General features: G+C 39.1%; 2 protein-coding genes across 2 annotated transcripts in view; one reads left to right on the top strand and one right to left on the bottom strand.

The window, feature by feature from the left end:
* On the top strand, nucleotides 1-4,953 carry LOC133521423 (nuclear cap-binding protein subunit 3-like). Its single transcript, XM_061856379.1, has 3 exons — nucleotides 1-348; nucleotides 440-734; nucleotides 2,464-4,953. Exons 1-3 carry the CDS (start codon nucleotides 250-252, stop codon nucleotides 3,471-3,473), a joined length of 1,404 nt encoding a protein of 467 aa, XP_061712363.1. The 5' UTR covers nucleotides 1-249; the 3' UTR covers nucleotides 3,474-4,953.
* The window catches only part of LOC133521422 (MICAL-like protein 1), a 26,189-nt gene continuing 9,601 nt past the window's right edge, over nucleotides 4,855-21,442 (bottom strand). Inside the window, exons 10-14 of the mRNA XM_061856378.1 lie at nucleotides 13,423-13,599; nucleotides 12,453-12,567; nucleotides 10,224-10,323; nucleotides 9,319-9,457; nucleotides 4,855-7,702 (exon numbers count right to left, since the gene is read on the bottom strand). Coding sequence (XP_061712362.1) covers nucleotides 7,509-7,702; nucleotides 9,319-9,457; nucleotides 10,224-10,323; nucleotides 12,453-12,567; nucleotides 13,423-13,599 — 725 coding nt within the window. The 3' untranslated portion in view covers nucleotides 4,855-7,508. The remainder of the gene's footprint in view (nucleotides 7,703-9,318; nucleotides 9,458-10,223; nucleotides 10,324-12,452; nucleotides 12,568-13,422; nucleotides 13,600-21,442) is intronic.

Consider the following 21,442-nt stretch of genomic DNA (forward strand, 5'->3'; position numbering starts at 1 on the left):
CTTAAACAGTAGATTTTGGCTTAGTTAGGTATTATATTAAATATTATTTGTCAAAAATCCAAATGATTAGTCTTATAATAACGTGTAGAACAGACCTAATATCCACATAACCCAAAACCAAGCATTTTAGTAATCTGTGGTAATATGTGACAAATCAATTCGATACTTCGCTCTACCATACGGAAATCATTTCATTTTCAGTAGGCAATTTACTTTGTTTAGCAGAAATACAATAACACAACAACAACAATGGAAATGGATAAAGAGGAAGGAGAAATGAGTGACGATCCGATGCTAGGGGATGAAGATAATGATTGTATTCCAGAAGAAGACGTAAAGCCTACACTGGTATGTAACAAGTTGGTGGACGCTTATTTTGAGATTATTTTTTAATATATAACCGCTACATTTATTTATATATAATGAATTTATGTTCTAGCTTTATAAGGCAGAAAAGGAAGGATTAATCATCACACAACTAGAAAAAATAGACGCAAAGAAGTTAGAAGAGAGAGCAAAAAGATTTGGGTTGAATCTCTCAGGAAACAGACTAGTAACACAAAAGCAAATTGATGAGCTGTACCGTAATTTTGGAATAGAAAGTGGAAATGAACGACATTTTCGCTTTGATGCACTACATTTAAATGGAGTTGCTGGGCTTAAGGAAAAAGATATATTTGAGTATCTTGCAGATTATAAGCCAGTCAGCCTTGAATGGATTGATGAAAATTCATGTAAGTTTTGCATTATTGAAATATTCATAGTTCTTCAAGTGAACTCTCACTTTAATTTACCCATCTAGTGTTTGCTGCAATACAATTATTAAATTCAAAATAAAATTGTACTGTAGTGACTATTGTCATTCACATCAATCTGATGGATGCACAATTGCACATAGACATAATACTTTGTGACAAAAATACCACATTATAAATGAGTATGTAGTATTTGCAAAAAAAATGTACATGCTTTAATCTGTTTCAATTCATCCACATTTTATTGATTCATAGCCATGATTATAATGTGTATTATACATATTATACTACTTATTAATCATTTCATAAACATAAGTTTACAGCATATGGCAACACACTCACATGCATGTAACTCACACTAAGACTCTAATTTCTATAATGTTACAAAATACTGATTGTCGTGTTTACATAATAACTTTGGTAAACCATTTATCTTTTGTTTTATAATTAATATTCATAATGAAATGAGGTTCACTTATGTTATCAAGTACTTGTTTTTTGTATTGTCTGTTGTTTCCCATTATGTATGTACTTCATTACCAGGGGTCCGACAAAAAGTGCAGATGACGTAAAAATGACGTAATCTTGCACACACTTGATGTTTGAGTTTGTATTTAAACTTCCGTGTGACATGTAGTAACAAAGTAGTATTAATGAAGTAACAAAATAATCGTAAATAAATCCATGGAATTAATAATACAGGTGGTAGGGTGATGTAGTGAATAAAATAAATTTCACGAAACTTGTTACCATAAGGTATAATTATTTGAAATTAGTTAGAACAAGTCTGTGGGATCCTCAGATAAATAGGTTTAATATTCAAAAGTGGGAACAGTAGGTAAGATTAGTAAAAATAAAAAAAAGATAATTTGATGTTGTTTGCTGCTATCATAAAATTTGTAAGGTTCATATTAAATTCACTTTGCCCTTTTTTTTCTACGTTTCCGACATGTTTGGTTGTCTCCAAATGTCTTTTAATATTGCTTACCTTCGTTGGTATATCTTGATTACAGCAAGAGCAGTATACGTGTTTGTTACGTACCTCCAAAAACGGAAAATTGCCACAATATTCGAGTAAAGATGACATTTTAGAGCGTTTTCTTATACATTAGGAAATATAAATTTTAGCTAAATATAATCGTGAAGATACAATAGCTGAACAATAACAAAGTCAATTTATTGTTCATCTGATTGACAATATGTCAGTCAAAAACGTACTTACTCATTTCAAGTGGCGATATCGTTTAATAAAGAGGTTGATAAATGATAAGTGATAATTGTTTATGAAAATCAAAAATGCTATTTGAAATCATCCTATAAGTGGTTTGACGTCATCCGCACTTTTTGTACGACCCCTGTTCATTACTGTTTTCAGCTTTTATCATAATATTGTCAAGAATAGTGCAATGCTGCATAACTAACAAATGCAGTAAGGTTCAATTACCTTGTACATTGTTTAAATTGAACTCTTTTGACTTTGTTAGTTGCTCGGTATTGCACTATCCCCAACAATATGGTAAAGTTTAAGCTTTAAAACTTGTTATGATGATTGCAAGTCTTTGTTTCCATAATTCCAATCTTTTGTAGTTGTAGGAACAACATAGGCTAGGTTTATAAATTGTTTTGTACAATTTGTAAATTATAGTGTTTTAACTTGTGTTTGAATTAGAGTTCAAGTAAATAATTCCTGTTTTTCACTCATTGGCAGGTAACATAGTCTGTCAAGATCATATATCAGCTGCATTGGCATTGTTAGTGCATTCACGGGAAATAAAAAATGAAGATTTAAAAGATATGCTCAAGAAATCGTCACATCACTGGAGGGAAGGTGTTCCACACCCTAAAAAGGACCTGATATTGATGCGTTTTGCTACAAATGGAGATAAGAAATTACCAAAAAAGGTGCCAGAAAGGAAAGCACCAGAAGGGTATTATGATGAAATTTTGGATCCACCAACTAAAAACCCCTGGGGAGATTTATGTAAATCTTGGGGTGTGTATGACAACCAGGAAGTTATTCAGCACAGATTACCCAAAAATGATTATGAAGATGAAATTGAGGAACCTGTGCCAAAAGTACAAATCAGAAACAAGAGACTAGCCATGCGCCTTGGCAAAAGACATCATAACAATGTTGAAGAGCAAGATGAAGATAGTGATTCTGATACAGAGTGGAAAAAGAAGTCTAAGGCCCCTAGAATGAGGATGCATGCTGATGATGAAGAATCTAAGCAGAATAAGAAAAGACAAGCAATGGAATTGACTAAAGCTATTGCTGATAAAGATGTTTATGCTCCTCTGTCCATAGAAGTGGTAAATTCAAGAAGTAATTATACACCAAGAGAATCAGTACTGTTGTCAGATAAATTCAAGTACCACAATAAAACAACTACAAATAAAGCTAGAAACAATGTCCAGTCTAGATTAGGTGCAAAAATTCTGCATGAAGATGTACCATCATCAAGTGATGAGTACTCATACTCTTCCGATGAATCTGACCATAACACAATGAGTAGAGTTCAAAAAATGTCTACTGCAAAGAGTTCTTCCAGTGTATGGTCAAGACTAGAGTCCAAGCCTACCAATGCAAGTGATCACAATGATTTGAGACAGATACTAAAGTCAAAAAAGCACTCTACTACTAAGACAGATGATTTAAGGGATAGAATTAGTAAATACAAAAGAGCACCCTTACGGATTGAAATAGACAATAAATAGGGAATGATCACTTACAAGGAAAGGTACCCAACTGTCCGGTTCCAATTTGATTTATATTTATATAAGTTATAGAGTATTTTTTTTAGCTGCCCAAACTCAACTTATTGGGAGAGCTAAAAAAAACTACTCTATAACTTATATAAATATAAATCAAATTGGAACCGGACAGTTGGGTACCTTTCCTTGTTAGTTATTTGTTGCAATGATTGGCGAGGCCAAGGGAATGATCACTTAGTTAATTGTTGGAATGATTGGCGAGGCCACGGCCACGCGAATACTGGCTCAGATACTTGGAGAGGAGAGAGGATGAGGGAGAAGAGTCAGGCCCTTTTCAAGAACATTTTCTGTTTTCTATTGGAAACATTCATTAATGGGACACAACTCTATGAGGGAGGGATGATTTTAATGTGAAGAGAATGTATAGAGTGCTTGGATATTCAAACTGGATGTTTCATCTTCGTCAGGGGTCTGCAAGAACGGCGGCTCTTTGAAGGTTCAACTGTGGCTCAATTAACACTTCATAGTTCTTGGATCACTGACATCAACACTAGTGGGTCTTTGAGCTGCTATTATTGCAGATTTTTACCAACCCCTGATCTAGACCATTTCGTTGAGGCTCGAAACTAAGCTTGAATGATGTCACGCTGGATTGCAGTGTCTTTCTGGATGGTGATTCTCTTGAAAGAAGTTGTGATGTTGTATTCCCTTGAATGCAGCTTGAGCTACTTTCAAGAGAATCACCACAGAAAGTTGCAAAATTATTATTACGTCATTCAAGATTATTTTGCGCCTCAACGTCGGTTTTTGGTCGGGTTTATAAGAAACCAAATAACTGTAATGGCCTGATTGTGTTAATGTCCGACTTACTTACAATATTTGTACTTGCACTAGAACAGCATAGTTGCTAGTAGATGTTTGGATGGATGAACATATACACAATTACTCGCTTCGCTTATTGTGTTGCCACCTTGTAAAGCTCTTTGTTGTGAAGTGTCAATGGTTGTCTCATTCATATGATACGAAAAAGAAGAAACCTATTTATCTACACTGCGACCATGGGGCAACCGTGAATTACATTGTTCTATGGAGTTGCAGATCGTCATCCTCTTTGAGTGCTGACCCAGCATAATTTTAGTTAATTGGAGTATTTCTACTGTATTTTGTATTTTAATTATGAAATTAGATTAATGTCTAGGTTACTTGTTTACCTCATATTTTGCGTCGGTCCTATTCTATTGAATACCTGACTTCTTAATTCTTATTTGAATTACATAAATCAAAAGTGTATTGTCAAAATAAATCTTTTAATGAAAATTCTTACGAATCTTATGATCAATGTACGATTACATTATGCAGGTTAGAGTCAAAGTAAAAGAGATAATGTAGTAAATAAATCTTTATTTTGCATATTTGAAATATAAGTGCATTGATACAAACAGAATGTTAATAATTAAGGATAATAAAAAACGTGACCATCTCATTCGAGTTTTCTCTATTTAAATATCTAGTAATTTTTGTGATAATAAAAAACCCTGTGCATTAAACACGTACAAATATACATACACGTAATAATTCGGAAGACAGGAGTATTTAATTCAACATCTTTGAGTATATTGCCAGTTTAAGTACAATTTGCGAAGGTGAGAATCAAGATGGCGGGTGTGCAAATACAAAAAAAGAACTGTACCAAAAATATACTTATGTAACCCTTTTCCAGGCCGCACCAATCTACATACAAGGTTTTCTCAAAAAAATCAAATATACTCCCAATTAATCCAGCTTCGATGATTCATTTGAAGACAAGTCACATTTCCCGAAATTGCAATTTAATTTGAACTTCTATTGGCGCGTATGTGGTCTATAAATCGTACTATGCTTGGAAAAGGGTTAACTACACATTAAGAACCATCCTTTTAAAGAAGTTACAAAATAGTATTTTTTTTAAATAAATTTTATCAATAAATTGTAATATTAAACACATAATGGCGGGAATACTATTACTTTGTAAAAACTTAAGAACGGGACAGTACATTTTTATAAAGCAGAATTTAAATAGAACAGTAAGAACTTCGTTTGGTAGTATTACATGTTTAGATACACCCGCTATCAAAGCTTGCGAAGGTCTCTTTTTTTAGGGTTCCGTACCCAAAGGGTCAAATGGGACCCTATTACTGAGACCGCTGTCCGTCCGTGCGTCTGTCACCAGGCTGTATCTCATGAACCGTGATAGTTAGCCAGTTGAAATTTTTACAGATTATATTGTATTTCCGTTGCCGCTATAACAACAAATACTAAAAACAATAAAATAGTACATTACGATACAAGTGCGAAAAATAGGAAATTCGAAACGAGTGGCGATAAATTAAAACACGACCGAAGGGAGTGTTTTAAACCGACACGAGTTGCGAATTGCCTATTCGCACATGTATCGTACAACGTTTTACAGTACATATGGCCCTTTAAATGTCCGACACAGTAACGTAATATGCTAATTTTCGCACTAGTGCTATAAACTAGCACCATATGTACTGTAATAAATATTTAAGGATGCTCCCATACAAAAAAGTGATTTTTAGATAATGATACGGAACCCTTTGCGCGAGTCCGACTCGCACTTGGCCGATTTTTTTAATACATTAAAAATAAACAAAACTAAAAATTTAAATTAGCCAACATTTTTTAACTTTACATAGTTTGGATAGAAGATATTATAGTACTAAACAGGCTTTTTTACTTAATAAATAATATTTAGTATATATTGTGCAGCGAAACATACCCGAAAGAAGAGTTCAAAAATAACATTGTAAGCAAATGTAAATTTTCTTGAAATCTTCTACCGTGTATATTATAATTTGCTACTTGACGAACATATAAATAAAATAAATTCAAAATGATAAAAAAATCTATTAAAAACAAAATGCATTCAGTTTCGTACGTACAAATTGTCGAAGTTTGGTGTAATTCGAGATATAATATAAACATATTTGTGCATTATTGTGAGAATATACTATATTCGACTATTGTGTTGTCTGCCTACGTGGTGTTTAGTGTATATCGATATTATAACAATACAACTTAACGAAGATTAATATTACGTTAGCGTGGCACAATATTATTGACTAAGATTTTTTTGATTTTTTGCCATAGTTAAAACGTTCAATCCATCGCTTTAGGAATCCTTTTATATAACTAATATTGGCGTTTATTCAGCCCATATAATTTCTGCCCCCGTCCTGTTACTCATCATTCGCAGGTTTCCTTTCTGATCTAGGATTCCCGTTATCATTGAACATTTGAAAACAGTTCACTTCAGTAATATCTAAGCGTAATTCATTACCAATATAGGCACAATACCTAGTGGAAAATAAATTAAAATTAAGATATTTTTATGACACGTTATAACTCCAATTTATATTTAAATGGAATATAATATTTTTCATCATGTATAATTTAGTTGGAATGTTTCAGTCTTGCTTAAGTACTTTAGTATGCCATGCCACTTAAGTATATTTAACACATTATAAATGTCTTTTATGCTTTAATAAAAAAACAGCATCAAAATATGAAAACTAAATAATAATAATGTAAAGCAGTTTACATGGACATCAAAACAGCGTCGCTTATAGCAAAGGCCACAAACATAAATACAAATAATGTGGTACGTACGAATGGTACGAAATTGCGTCCATTATCAAAATTAAGAAGTAATAATAAGTAGCGAGCTATTAATAATACTACATAATTTGTTAGTCTCCGTTAGTTTACCAATACGTAAGTACTAATCACAGTGCTATTTACTAAATTTGGGTATTTTACATATATTTGAATATCTTTGCTAGTTGCCGTTTATTTATTCTTCTGAACAGAGCAAGTCTATCAATACTCAATATACACCTATAAAATACTACGATAATTGATCAATGTTACGAATATCAAGTCTTCGTTTATTGACCGCTATAATTGTTCCAAATGTTCTTTCGATTTTCCTTGTATTCTCCTGCTATTTTTACAGTTCACACGTGTAGTATATTATTCTTACTGTTTCGATTTCTTTTCTTTTTCGGGTTTTGCCTCTTTTTTGTCTGAATCATCTTTTCTCTTTGAAATAAGAGTGTGCTTTGCTTTCTTCAGTTGCTTTTTAACTTTGTCCTTTACTTTGTTTTTCTTGGGCGTCGGGACAACCTCCGTCGATTTCATTGATGAGCTGTTGGAGTCGCTGTTCCTTTGAGCTGAAAAATATAGTTGTACACAGTTAAATAACCACAGAGTAGGATGGAGATGGCAAGTAGGCGTTCCCGTCCGACATTCAATAGCGGCCGGCTCACTATGCACAGACTATGATCAGTTGTCTTGTAAACTGCATATTCGAATGACGTTCGCGTGACTCGTATGCTAGTGTAACAAGTATTGTTTATTAAATTAAAGTTGCGTATTTTTAAGCTGCAGAAATAATATTTGTATAATAGTATATTATTGCAGAGGACGGGAAAGGGCAATTCGTGGATGAGCTTCGATTTCGACAAAGAAGACGAATCCACGAATTGCTGTTCCTGCCGAGGCATATATAGTGCTTTTCTCCAAACATGCGAGGAAATCAGGTAAACTAATCTTAATTTAAACATCAATCAGCACTCAAATCGAACCTTCACATCAAATTCGTCAAAAACAATTTCCATTTTCCCTCTTTAATTATTTTTTAAAAGTTAAAGGCACAACTATTCTGCCATTCACTACCATTCAATATACTTGTGGAATATAAGCTGTATTTGCACGCATGAGTCCTTAAAAATAGTACATTATGATACAAGTGCGAAAAATAGGAAATACGAAACAAGTGGCGATAAATTAAAACACGACCGAAGGGAGTGTTTTAAATCGACACGAGTTGCGAATAACCTATTCGCACATGTATCGTACAACGTTTTACAGTACATATGGCCCTTTAAATGTTCGGCACAGTAACGTAATATGCTAATTTTCGCACTAGTGCGATAAAGTAGCACCATATGTACTGTAAAAATATTAAAGTTATATAGTCTTTGATTTTATTAAGCAATATTCACACGATCTTACACGACGGTCTTACACGACACGACTCTATCCTATAGCTTGAAATGACGCTGACCGGGTCGTGTAGAAGCAGCCTGCGGCTGTATTAATTGGCTGTTTGCGTTTGTCTTCGTGGATACATGTTTTTAAAAAGTAAAAAACAATACAGTAATAACTTTCCCGTCCGCTAAAACACGACAATAAAGGTTTGAATTTTTTAAATTTGAGTTTGACCATAACGAGAACTTCCCGTACTAGTTTTGCTACAATAAGGTGAACATTTCCGAGCATATTGGAGAAAAATACATTAACTAGTCTGTAATGATAATGATTAAGCATAACAACTTGCCAGCGGCAGCATTATTATAAGTATATATTAGTAGATTGCCAAAGAAGAGAAAGTCATATATGCCTATGTTTTCCATGAAAACGCGGGACATGATTCTTAGTTTCTTTCGTTCTTTAGACATACGTCCCACTAGTCTCCTCTTCGATTGCTTTAGACAACTAGCACATCTTCGAATCTCTTCGCAATGTACTTACGAATATGCAGGTTTACTCACGATATTTTCTTAACGGAAAAGTAACTAGAGTTAGACCACGCTAAGTTGGCAGTGATTTTGATAGCACAGATTGTGCAAACTTCTATGAAATAATAATGTTTAAAATAATACTTGCACAGTCTGTGCTATCTAAATCACTACCAACTTAGCTTGGTCTAACTCTACGCACTCATTGGTCCTCGCCCAGGGTTACCCAGGGTTGTACCCAGGAGCAGTATCTGAGTGTGGCTTACCCCGCTTGGTGGCGATGGAGCAGGCGATGGCCAGGTCCTCCTGGCGCTCGCGGCGGCGCTCGGCGTCGATCTGCTGCACCAGCTCGTCGCGCATGCGCACGATCTGCACCAGCCGCGACACCAGCTGCTCTTCGCGGGCCTGCCGGAAAATTGGTATTTTTCATTTATATGAGTATCATAACTTAACAAAGGCCATATCTACTGAGAACGCTGAACAGGAAGTGTTTTGTCAAGAGACAAGAGGGCTGCACCAACAGATGACGGAAACAGAAATCCTTACGGATATACGGCACAGTTCAGTGGTGATGTGATGCTCGCTGAATGTACATGATCGGTGGATCTTAAGGTCCTCTAACATTGACCTTCGTTGTATGCGAACTGAACGCAACACCCATTAACGACCAGACGACCAGTCTGGCCTAGTGGGTAGTGACAGTGACCCTGCCTATGAAGCCGATGGTCCCGGGTTCGAATAACGGTCAGGGCATTTATTTATGTGATGAACACAGATGTTCCTGAGTAATGGGTGTTTTCTATGTATATTATATCGTCGACTAGTACCCATAGTACAAGCTTTGCTTAGTTTGGGAACAGGTCGATTTGCGTAAGATTGTCCCCAAATATTTATTTATTGAACCGCCTGGATGTGCCAAACAAAACATAAGTGGATTAGTGTGCCTAGCCAAGATGCCAATCGTTTGCACCGTAGCAACGATACGCGAATGTCTCTCTGTCGCACTAATATGGAAGAGTGATAGAAATTACAGTTTCGTTCGCTACGGTGCAAACGATTGTATATACAAAAGGTTTGATTGACCATGTTACGTGCGTGCCACGTCCACGTCGGCATTTCCGGCTTGTGATCGTCCGATTGTATATTAAATTAATTACTTTGTTGTTATTACCTTATCAGCATCGATGCGATTAACCGCGGGCCGCGACTGAATCACCCTGATTTCGTGCTCGATATCAGCTTGCTCCTGCTCCAATCGCTGCTGTCGCCGACTGAAATACAAATCTAAATATTTAATTACGTAATTGGTTTGTTCCATACTTGTAATACATACATGATTATAATGACACAGGCAAATAATAGTTATTCACGATACAAGTGCAGGATGCAAAATAGGAAATTCGCAACGAGTGGTGATAAATTAAAACACGACCGAAGAGAGTGTTTTAAATCAACACGAGTTGCGAATTACCTATTCGCACGTGTATCGTACAACGTTTTACAGTACATATGGCTCTTTAAGGTTTTGACATATGCACGAAAGGTGCTCATTCTCGCACGCGTGCGGGAAAGTAGCACCATATGTACTGTAAAGGATATTTTGGTACTGTGATAATTTAGTTTACATAGATAGGCATTCTAAATATTTAGAATACCATTCTAGCTGATAACGTATCCCACTATAATCATTGATTGTTTTTAACCAACTTCAAAAGAAGTTCTCAGTCAATTTTTATATACTGGGAGAGAGAGAGACTATTATGTTGTTTTCATCACACTTCCTCGAAAAAGATCTTATTTCGAAATTCGTCTTGGCAAGCGTTCTTTCTTTAATACGTGACTTCCACGCGATAAGTACCATTTCGCAAAATAGACGTGCTGATGAAGACAATGAAATGATTGCATTTTAGCTGTGTAGTGAGTCCGATCTTTTTGTGTTGAAGGTTATAATCTCTTTAAAATTGTACAACTGCACGTCTGGAATAGACTAGTTTCCTCATAAATTAAATTGTTACACAGCAATCGTAAAATGAAAATTTTGTCAACGTAAGTAAGAAGGTCAAACGGTGAACGTGTTATTTTAAACGTAAAACTTTTATGAAATTATTATGACGTTTACATGACATTGCAACCGTCTGGGCTATCAAAATCGCTGCCAACTTATCTTGGTCTGACAGTATGTTTTTCCCCCGCATTATGCCCGGTTCGTACAAATCGAATTTCTCGGAATCGGAGCTTATCTATATCATTTGGTTTTTACCAAACGCTTTTCGTAAAAGGAAAAAAAATGTGAGGAAAATGGATTACCCAATAAAGCCTATTTTAGTTTTCCTCTTGGGTTGGAAAGAACTAGGGCTTGTGCCAATTTTTAGAATTAAGTTGCCGAGAAGACTCCAGACTCCCTTAAGTCCCGCAAGTAAAATCACCCAACTCTGGTCCAAAAGTTCAATACGTAATTAAGTATCAATACCAATGTTCTTTTCGGTTTTATTTGAAATTTTATCTTCCATATATGTTTTTTTTTCCTAGGAGCCGCATCTTTTAAATAATACCCTAACGAAGATATTCGAGTTACTTTTGACTCATGGGAGATTCTAGACTATATTTGAGTGGTTTCACTACATAGAGGTACAATAATATAGCGAAGAAATATGGGGGAGCCGCCAGATGACCGAACAAGATGCACTTATGGAACTTTCAGTAGGAGTAGCAGATAAAGCGCTATTATTGTTTGCCTTTGTTACAGTCTGAAATTATTTTTATTCTTCACCGTAAATTTACGGTGGGTAACAAATAACCCGACCAAATTACGTAGGTTGTTTTTGGTATGTTTTCAGGAATGTTAAAACGTGATTTTAATTTTTCACCACACCAACTGGTAAAGGCCCTTTTGATTGTTCAAAAACTAATGAGAAAGTTGCATTTCATCCGCATGTGGGGCAAAGTAAACAGATGCAAATTTTGAGTCGTTTCCTTATGTTAGCTGGTAGAATTAACTTTTAAATGATGATTTTGGATGATAAATTTTTAATAAATTTTTATTTGGATTTGATTTGTTTATTTTTTTTTGGTATTTCATAGTTAGTATTTTCCTCGTTGGTGTGGTGAAAAATGTAGTTTCACTCGGAGGCAAAGTTTGTTTAACCCTCGTACCTTGAAACCCTCGCAACGCTCAAGATTCCACTTCTCGAACCACTCGCTACGCTCGTAGTTCAATTTTGGAATCTTTCGCTTGCTCGGGTATCGATATTAGCACGAGCGGTTAAACAACAATTTTGCCTCCTTGTAAAACAAATAACTGTAGTCGTATTGTCGCATTGCGAATGTTCTGTCCCTCATGTCACGGGCGCAACCATCTATGTTTTACTACTTTACTAGGTAGTAATGTTAAGCCACTTACATATACATGAGCTCCGTTTGTTTCCTGAATAGATCGTTCTTCTCGTTGACCAGCTCGCAGAGTTGAATGACGAGATCTTCCACTTCCTCCTGCGGCGCTGGTACTGCATCTTCTCCTATGGGCGGACATAATTTCAAGAATAAACAAAAGCAGCCGCGTTTGAGTTAACACGACACGTGTAAAAGCAATCAATACTCAAGTATCAATTATTAGATGAAAAAATCTTAGTTTTCGTGTTGATGATAAAGTATAACTTTCGACCGCAGTAAATTAATAACATTTGCATTCATTATGTATCTACTGCAAAAACCTAATAACATAATCTAATTGTTACTTAGTTTGTCTCTAATTAATTGATTAGGTAATAATTAATTAAGTACTTGTCATGTTTAAATTTGAGATATTAATTATGTAAAGCAAGATAATGATTTACGTACGTATATGACACAACATTTTCAAACTTTTGATATTGATCAATATGTAGGTACGGCAGGTGAATAGGTATGTAGAATGTATTCTCCTTCTGTGTATAGTTTGTATGTAAATCTGAGCTCACGCGGCGGTCGGCACCAGCACTGTACCTTCGCACTTGTCCCGGATCATTTGCTCTATGAGCACGCCCTGCCACTCTGAGCCCAGCTGCTGTGTTGTTCACCTCGCACCAGTACTGAACCTACCTTCGACTTGCCCCGGATCATCTGCTCGATGACTACGCTCTGCCGCTCTAAGCCTAGCTGCTGTGTCTCCACCATGTCGAGTTACACCTGCAGTTCTCCTGAGTGCAGACATCTGCATGTTCACCTCGCAACAGTACTGAACCTACCTTCGCACTTGTCCCGGATCATCTGCTCGATCAGCACGTCCTGCCGCTCCAGGCCCAGCTGCTGTGTTTCTACCATGTCGAGTTACACCTGCAGCTCTCCAGAGTGCAGACATCTGCATGTTCACCTCGCACCAGTAGTGAACCTACCTTCGCATTTGTCCCGGATCATCTGCTCGATCAGCACGCCCTGCCGCTCCAGGCCCAGCTGCTGCGTCTCCAGCATGTCAAGTTGCACTTGCAGCTCTTCGGGGGACATCTGCATTTTCACTTCGCGTCGCTCTGGAAGCGGAAGGCCGGGTGCCGGGCCTTTCAGACGACGTCCACCTAACAAACAAATAATAGTATAAACAAATAATACAAGTGCGAAAAATAGGAAATTCGCATCGAGATGCGATAAATAATAAAAATACGACCGAAGGGAGTGTTTTAAATTGACACGAGTTTCGAATTACCTATTCGCACAAGTATCGGCCAAAGTTTTACAGTACATATGACCCTTTAAATCTTCGACATGTGTGCTAATTCGCACTAGTGCGGTAAAGTCGCACTATATGTAATGTAAAATCTACTATAGCATTCCAGTGTTTATAACATGGCTATGAGATTTAATGTGGCCTAATAACATAGTTTTACTATGCCTATATCATCATCAACTAGCCAATCAATATACCTCCTTCTACAGGACAATAGATATGCCTAACCCCCCCCCCCCCCCCCCTCGTCGTCGTAGTAGTCTTATTGAAAGTTAATCACATCTTTAAGCAGTTACATACATTACAGTCATACAAGTACATACATAATATAATTTACTTATATGGTTGACTTTTGAAAGGTCACTCGCGTATAACGGACCTATATTGTATTAGATATTTAACCTTGAACAATTTTAATAATAATTTAGCCTATATACGTCTTATTGCTGGGCACGGGCCTCCACTCATGGACAAGAGGGATTACGCTATAGTCCCCACGGTGAAGCGGTTTGGGGACTTTACATACACCTGCATTGTTTAGTGAGACGTGTAGGTACATTGGGTACATCTTAGTAACAGATATCATCCTTGGTAACAGCTATTGTGGATATCTATTCTATATCAACATGCACATAGGCATTTCCTGTTCGAGGGGATCTACCCCGATAGTACTACATATTTCAAGTGGATGGGTTTATCAGTAATAAGAATAAGAACCAATTGACTCAAGACCAGAAGCAATCATATTTTAGTAGATGCTAAATATCCATGTTAAGTTTTAGCTGTAATTCGCGTAACACAGGTTTGATAGCACAAATTAGCATGTTTTTGTATAAAATATGCATTATGATGAACAATTGTACATTGATCCCATGCAGTATTACATTGAATCTGTATTAAAAATGGAGAAACCCCAAGAGCGAGTAAAATACCTGCCTTAAGAGAGTAGTAAGTAAAACTGAATAAAACACAAGATCCCGAGTTTTCAGAATCTACTCTTTTTTTGGGTTTAGTGCTAGAAAGCTGCAATTTGGCATGGATACATAAATCATGCATGGCGACGAAACGGTAAAATAAAAACGAGAAAAAAAATATCTTTTAGGTTACAGTCAGCATCAATAGTAGCGGATGTAACAACGCGCCAAAACTATCCGACATAAAATAAATAAATATTATAGGACATTATTACACAAATTGACTATAGTCCCACGGTAAGCTCAATAAGGCTTGTGTTGCTGGTACTTAGACAACGATATATATAATATATACATATATAAATTAAGGCAGGTACCAAAACCTACACGCTACCAGCAATTTATTTAACAGGTGTGCCTTTAAAGCAAGTTAGCCAATTTAAATATTTGGGTCACTGAGTCACCAAAGACTTAAAAGACAACGTGGACGTTGAACGGGAGCGAAGTTAAGATTACTCTTTTTAAAGCCTTTGTGTATTTTTCTACTCATGCAGGCTGTGGGTCAATTATACGCAAAGGGCGTTCAGCGATCTTCGCGTCCAATACAATAACGCGTTCCGGGTGCTGATGGTGCTGCCGCGACACTGTAACGCGTCTGGAATGTTTGCCGAAGCCAGGACAGACGGCTTTGCGGCCGTCATGAGGAAAAGGTGTGCCTCGCTCATGTCCCGTCTGCGCGGCAGTCCCAATCGCATCTTGAGCGTGTTTGCTAACTGCTGGGACAACCCTACGTAGCCCGGTGGACGTCCAAGCATGTTGTCAAACACTGCTGAACACTGTTGTGCTTATTATGTTTATTTATTTTATTTCACTTTTTAGTTGTAAATTGTAATGCTAGTTAAGTACATCAATGGGGGGGGGGGGGCAATGATTACTCGCGTCCGCGGGAAGATTACCTTAGATACCCCGCACGTGTCCCCTGGGTGGTGCTAAAGAGTAATCAACTCTGGCTGCTGCACTGCACTATTCGAAACGAGAGCCTCGCAGCAAGTAAAATAGAAGCGATTAATATATGAGCACAATGATCACACGGACCAGAGATCTCGGATCATCAGTCCGAATTTGTCAGATTAATGTAGAGGGTATTAGTAGACCGAAATGCGACTACATTTCCAGACTTCTTAAAGACTACAAAATCGACGTCCTGAACTTACAGGAAACCCACACCAGGGATGAGCAGGACATCGAAAACAGAGGTCATATCCCCGGTTTCAGACTCCTCAAAGCGTTAAACCACCGCAGCTACGGCATCGCTACCTACATTCGATCCGACCTAAAGAATACCAGCGTGATGTTCTCGGACGCTTCCGCTAACAATTTCATCATCGTCGTCCAGGTAGCCGAAATTAGGATTGCTAACATATACAAGCCCCCCCTGGCCAGTTGGGCGAACTATGGACCTCCTGTTTTTGAGCACCCATGCGTCTACACCGGCGACTTCAACAGCCACCATACACTATGGCGTTACGCTGCAGATGATACCAACGGGCTAACTCTGGTACAGTGGGCAGAAACGCACAACCTGTTCCTCGTGTTCGATGCAAAAGATAGAGGCACCTTTCATTCAGCTCGCTGGAGGAAGGACTACAATCCAGATCTCACTTTTGTTAGCAAGGATGACACAGGAAAACCCCTCTCTGTAAACCGGATGGTTCTAAAGGACTTCCCTAACAGCCAACACAGACCGGTAATCGTGGATGTAGGCATAAAGATCCCTCTTACAAACTCTATGCCCCTCCCCCGATGGAATTTCAAGCGAGCGGATTGGAGCGGTTTCGCCAAATCCGTCGACGCGGGAATTCGTTTTATCCCACCTGTAGCAGAAAGCTATGACAGATTCCTGGGTCTTGTTCTATCATCTGCCAAGCGCAACATTTGCAGAGGTTTCAGGAAAGAGTACGTCCCCGGATGGAGTAGCGAAAGTGAAAGCTTATACAGATCCTACCGGGAAACGGGTGACTGCTCTATAGGGACAGAGCTATTACTTTCGCTGGATGCCAATCGAGCAAAGAAGTGGAAAAATACAGTCGAATCTATGGATTTCAAGCGGTCAAGCCGAAAAGCATGGAGCGTTCTGAACAAACTCACGGGGAAAACGGCACCTCCACGGCTGACGGCGACTGTAATTCACCCAAACGAGATCGCAAACCGAATAGTTTCCACTTCCAGAGCTAGGGGCGATAAATTGGAAACCAGGAAGATTAAGAAAAAGTTTAAGGAACTGAAGGCTAATCTAGTGGAGGACCCTGATCTGGCAAGACCTTTCACAACAGAAGAAATAAACCTAGCGATTAAAGGACTATCAGCCGGTAAGGCCGCTGGAGTGGATGGAGTCTATAACGAGTTCCTGCAGAAACTGGGGCCCAATGCGGTGAAATGGCTCTCCCTCTTCTTTTCCAACGTTTTCAGCCGCAATCAACTTCCCAGGACTTTCAAAGAGTCGAAAGTTATAGCAATTCTCAAGCCTGGGAAAAAGGAGAACGACCCTTCTAGCTACCGCCCTATTGCTTTGTTAAGCAACTGCTATAAACTGCTTGAAAGACTCCTTTATCGTAGGATAGCTCCCCTGATTAATAGTGTAGTCCCAGTAGAACAAGCGGGCTTTCGATCTGGTCGAAGCTGTACAGACCAGGTCCTGGCTCTTACGACACACCTAGAAAACGGGTTCCAGAAGGGACTGAAGTCCGGAGCGGTGTTCGTCGATCTTACTGCAGCTTACGATACCGTCTGGAGGGAGGGGTTAATCTTCAAGCTTCTTTCGGTTGTCCCAAGCTTCACCATTGCTAACCTGATTTCCAACATGCTCTGTCAGCGAAGATTCAGTGTTTACTTGGGCTCTAATGTTAGTGATGTCAGAAAGCTGAATAATGGACTCCCCCAGGGTTCCGTGCTGGCACCGATACTGTTCAATATGTACATATCTGACCTCCCAAGCACCAGCGCTAGGAAGTTCATATACGCCGACGACATCTGCCTAGTATCTCAACACAAAAACTTTGACAACCTGGAACTTACACTATCCAGTGACTTGGCACGGTTGGCAGACTACTTCAGAATTTGGCGATTGACTCCTAGCACTAGTAAAACAGAGGTCTGCTGCTTCCATCTGCACAACCTATTGGCCAAGCGTGAACTTAAGGTGTCGCTGAATGGATCTTTGGTTAGACACAATTTCTCCCCCAAGTATCTCGGAGTCACCCTTGACCGCTCCATGACGTTCAAACAACACCTCTTCAACACCGCTCGCAAACTCCAGAGTCGCAACAACATCGTGCAAAAACTAAGTGGCACCTCTTGGGGAGCAAGTGCCGAAGTGTTGCGAACATCAGCGCTATCTCTGGTGTTTTCAACAGCCGAATACTGTGCAGCAGCGTGGCTGGGCAGTGCTCATACCTCTAAAGTAGATGTCGAACTGAACAAAGCCATGCGAGTCATATCTGGAACGCTCCAATCTACCCCTTGCCACTGGCTCCCTGTGCTGTCACGGATTGCCCCGCCAGAACTCAGGAGGAAGGACGCCTTGCTTCGGGAAGTGTCCAAGATCCAAAACAACCCTAACCTACCATGTTTCGCAGAGTTTTTAGAGCCAAACAAGCAACGCCTCAAATCTAGAAATCCCTCGTGTAGTATCGCCAAACACCTAATAGATACTCAATTTAATCTAAAACGCGAGTGGGCAAAATCGTGGTATTTGTCAATGGCGGGGAAACTAGGCTCTGAAATTACGCCTGGCTCTAGAATAATGGGGTCGGACCTCCCTAGAAGAGACTGGTGTAGACTTAATAGACTTCGTACTGGTCACGGTCGATGCGCCTACTACAAACACCGCTGTGGGTGGGTGGATTCTCCGGCCTGCAGCTGCGGTGCGGAAGCCCAAACCATCCAGCACATAATTCAAGACTGCCCTATAACGCGTTATGTCGCCGGCCCTCCCGAAGACCTGATCACCCTGAGCGACGAAGCCATGAAGTGGCTGACTGGTCTATGTGTAGACATTTAATTAATTATATTGTCTCTATTTTTACGATATGTATGCCATACGATTAAATAAAGTACATCAATTAATAAGATTAACTAATAAAATTGTATGGGCTCTGTCTGAAATAAATGTTTTATTATTACAATTTACATAGAAAATCCATGACTCAGGAACAAATATCCATGCTCATCACACGAATAAATGCCCTTACCAGGATTTGAACCCGGGACCATCGGCTTCATAGGCAGGGTAACTACCCACTAGACCAGACAGTGCGACATGATGACTGACATCCTAGATATCTTTTCCAAATATAGATAAATTTCTAAATTTCACGTTCCAAAGTATATGTTTTACAGTCTTGTTGGTGTCCTAAAGCACCCCAGCCAGAAGTGCAAAGGGCCTTCACAAGCTCGCGCCATGCCTTCCTATCTTCAGCTCGCCTTCTGGCCTCGCTCCAGCTCAACCCGACCGCTCGTAGCTCTCTTAGGACGGACCGTTGCCAAGAGTGTACAGGACGCCCGGAGCCACGGCTTCCGTCCAGCGGTTTCCACGCGAAAGCTATGGTAGCATTATTCGTTTCCCCTCTTCGAATAGTATGCCCTATCCATCTCCATTTCCGTGTCGCAATTTCTTCTTCAATGGGTGTTTGCCAGCATATACTCCATAGGCCTTCATTTCGAATGGTTTTTGGCCAGAAAACGCTAAGGATCGACCTGAGGGACTTGTTGACGAAGACCTGAAGTTTATTAGTTAGGCCTTTAGTCACTCTCCACGTTTTGCAGCCAAAAAGCAACACAGATTTCACAATGGATTCGAAGAGGGAAAGTTTAACCCGTCGCGTGAGCACATTTGACTCCCAAACAGCCTTTAACTGAGCGAACGCAGCCTTCGCCTTCTTTATCCTGTTGTCGATGTCTTCATCCGCTCCACCTTTGCAGGATAGTACGCTCCCCAGGTACACAAACTTTGACACTGAGTCTAGGTTCTCACCCCCCAGTGATAGCGGATCCGTTGCACTTGACTTAACTCGCATGCTAACTGTCTTACGTCTGTTGATTCGCAGGCCCATTCTATCAGCCTCTTCTTTAAGACTTTCAAGTTTGGCTTCTAGATGAGCAAGAGTAGACGAAATCAACACTCTAAGTCCTCTAAAACGTTCGTGTCCCATGGTATACCTCTCGGTGTCGATACCACATTATGCATGACGTCATCCAAGAGAATCACAAATAAAAGCGGTAATAGAAGGCGCCCTTGCCTTACTCCGGCTGATATCTGTATCGGCGCTCCAAGTTTTTTCTTATGGACCACCCTGCATGTGCTACCTTAGTATAAAGAGCGTATTATGCGGACGATACAGATAGGGATACCCCTCCTGCTTAGGCTAGACCACAACGCGCTCCATTTCACAGTGTCGAAGGCCTTTTCGAAGTCAACGAAAGCCAAGAACAGTTCCGATTGCCATTCGACGCACTGTTTTATAAGGATACGTAGGGTGTTGGTGTGGTCAGTGCAGGAGCGACCCGGGCGAAAACCCGCCTGTTCTTCGCGCAGCGTATCAGCTACTTTTGGTGCGATGGGATTGAGTTAATTTACTGACTCAGTTTTGCATAATCATGAAAAAAAGTCATATAAAACACACTAAATTTCGTTCTCTCTCCTTGCCGGTAAGAGGAGGGAACGAAATTGTATGGTTCGCGTAAAAACATATTACACCAGTTCCTCTCGGCTGTCGGAGGCGCTCGGTTAAACTCGTCTTCATACGTGACAGATATAACACTTACTCATAATATTTTCAATTTAACCGGTTAATTTCGTTCCGCAAAAACGAAAGACGAACGAATTTGGTATAAACTGGTATCTCAATAGTACAGTTCTTTAACCGGTAACCGCAAACGGAAACGAAATCCTTTTCGCTCCCGAGTGAATGAACGAAAACGGTTTGAAAAATAAAATGGTTTCCAAGCCCTGATATTGAACTCTAGTTCAATATCTGCTTAAAGACCAATCAAATTAGATTTTTTCAAAGAAATCATTCATAGCAAGCTGGAATTCGTTTTAATGCCTTCAGGTGGTCCTAAATGCGTATAATCCGAGTTTGCGCAATCCCAGGTGTGCATTTTTTTTTGCTTTTTTTCCGTTTTTTGCTTGTGGCTCGAAACGGTACGTCCGACGGAAAATTTGCTCCAATTATGATAATATAATAATTCAGCCTATATACGTCCCACTGCTGGGCACAGGCCTCCTCTCATGAGCGAGAGGGCTCGGGCTATACTCCCCACGCTAGCCCAATGCGGATTGGGGACTTCTCATACACCTTTGAATTTCTTCGCAGATGTATGCAGGTTTCCCCACGATGTTTTCCTTCACCGAAAAGCTAGTGGTCAATATCAAATGACATTTCGTACATAAGTTCCGAAAAACTCATTGGTACGAGCCAGGATTTGAACCCACAACCTCCGGATTGAAAGTCGGACGTCATATCCACTCGGCTACCACCACTCAATTATGATGAAAATTGATGAGGATCAGAAAGATACCTTCATATGAATTCGTTGTCAAAGTGGTAAAAAATGCCCGCCATTTTGAATGTCTTTATTTTTGATATGATCATGTTAAAATCCGAAATCGCTTTTCACCAGTGTCAGATCCAGCAAATCTTGCTGGCAGTGCTATTGTAGTTGATGGGTAGTGCCTTCTATATTGTGTGGTTTGGCAATCCAATGAAAAATGTATTTCAC

This window comes from Cydia pomonella, chromosome 9 (assembly GCF_033807575.1).
Source record: "Cydia pomonella isolate Wapato2018A chromosome 9, ilCydPomo1, whole genome shotgun sequence".
NCBI classification, from domain to species: domain Eukaryota; kingdom Metazoa; phylum Arthropoda; class Insecta; order Lepidoptera; family Tortricidae; genus Cydia; species Cydia pomonella.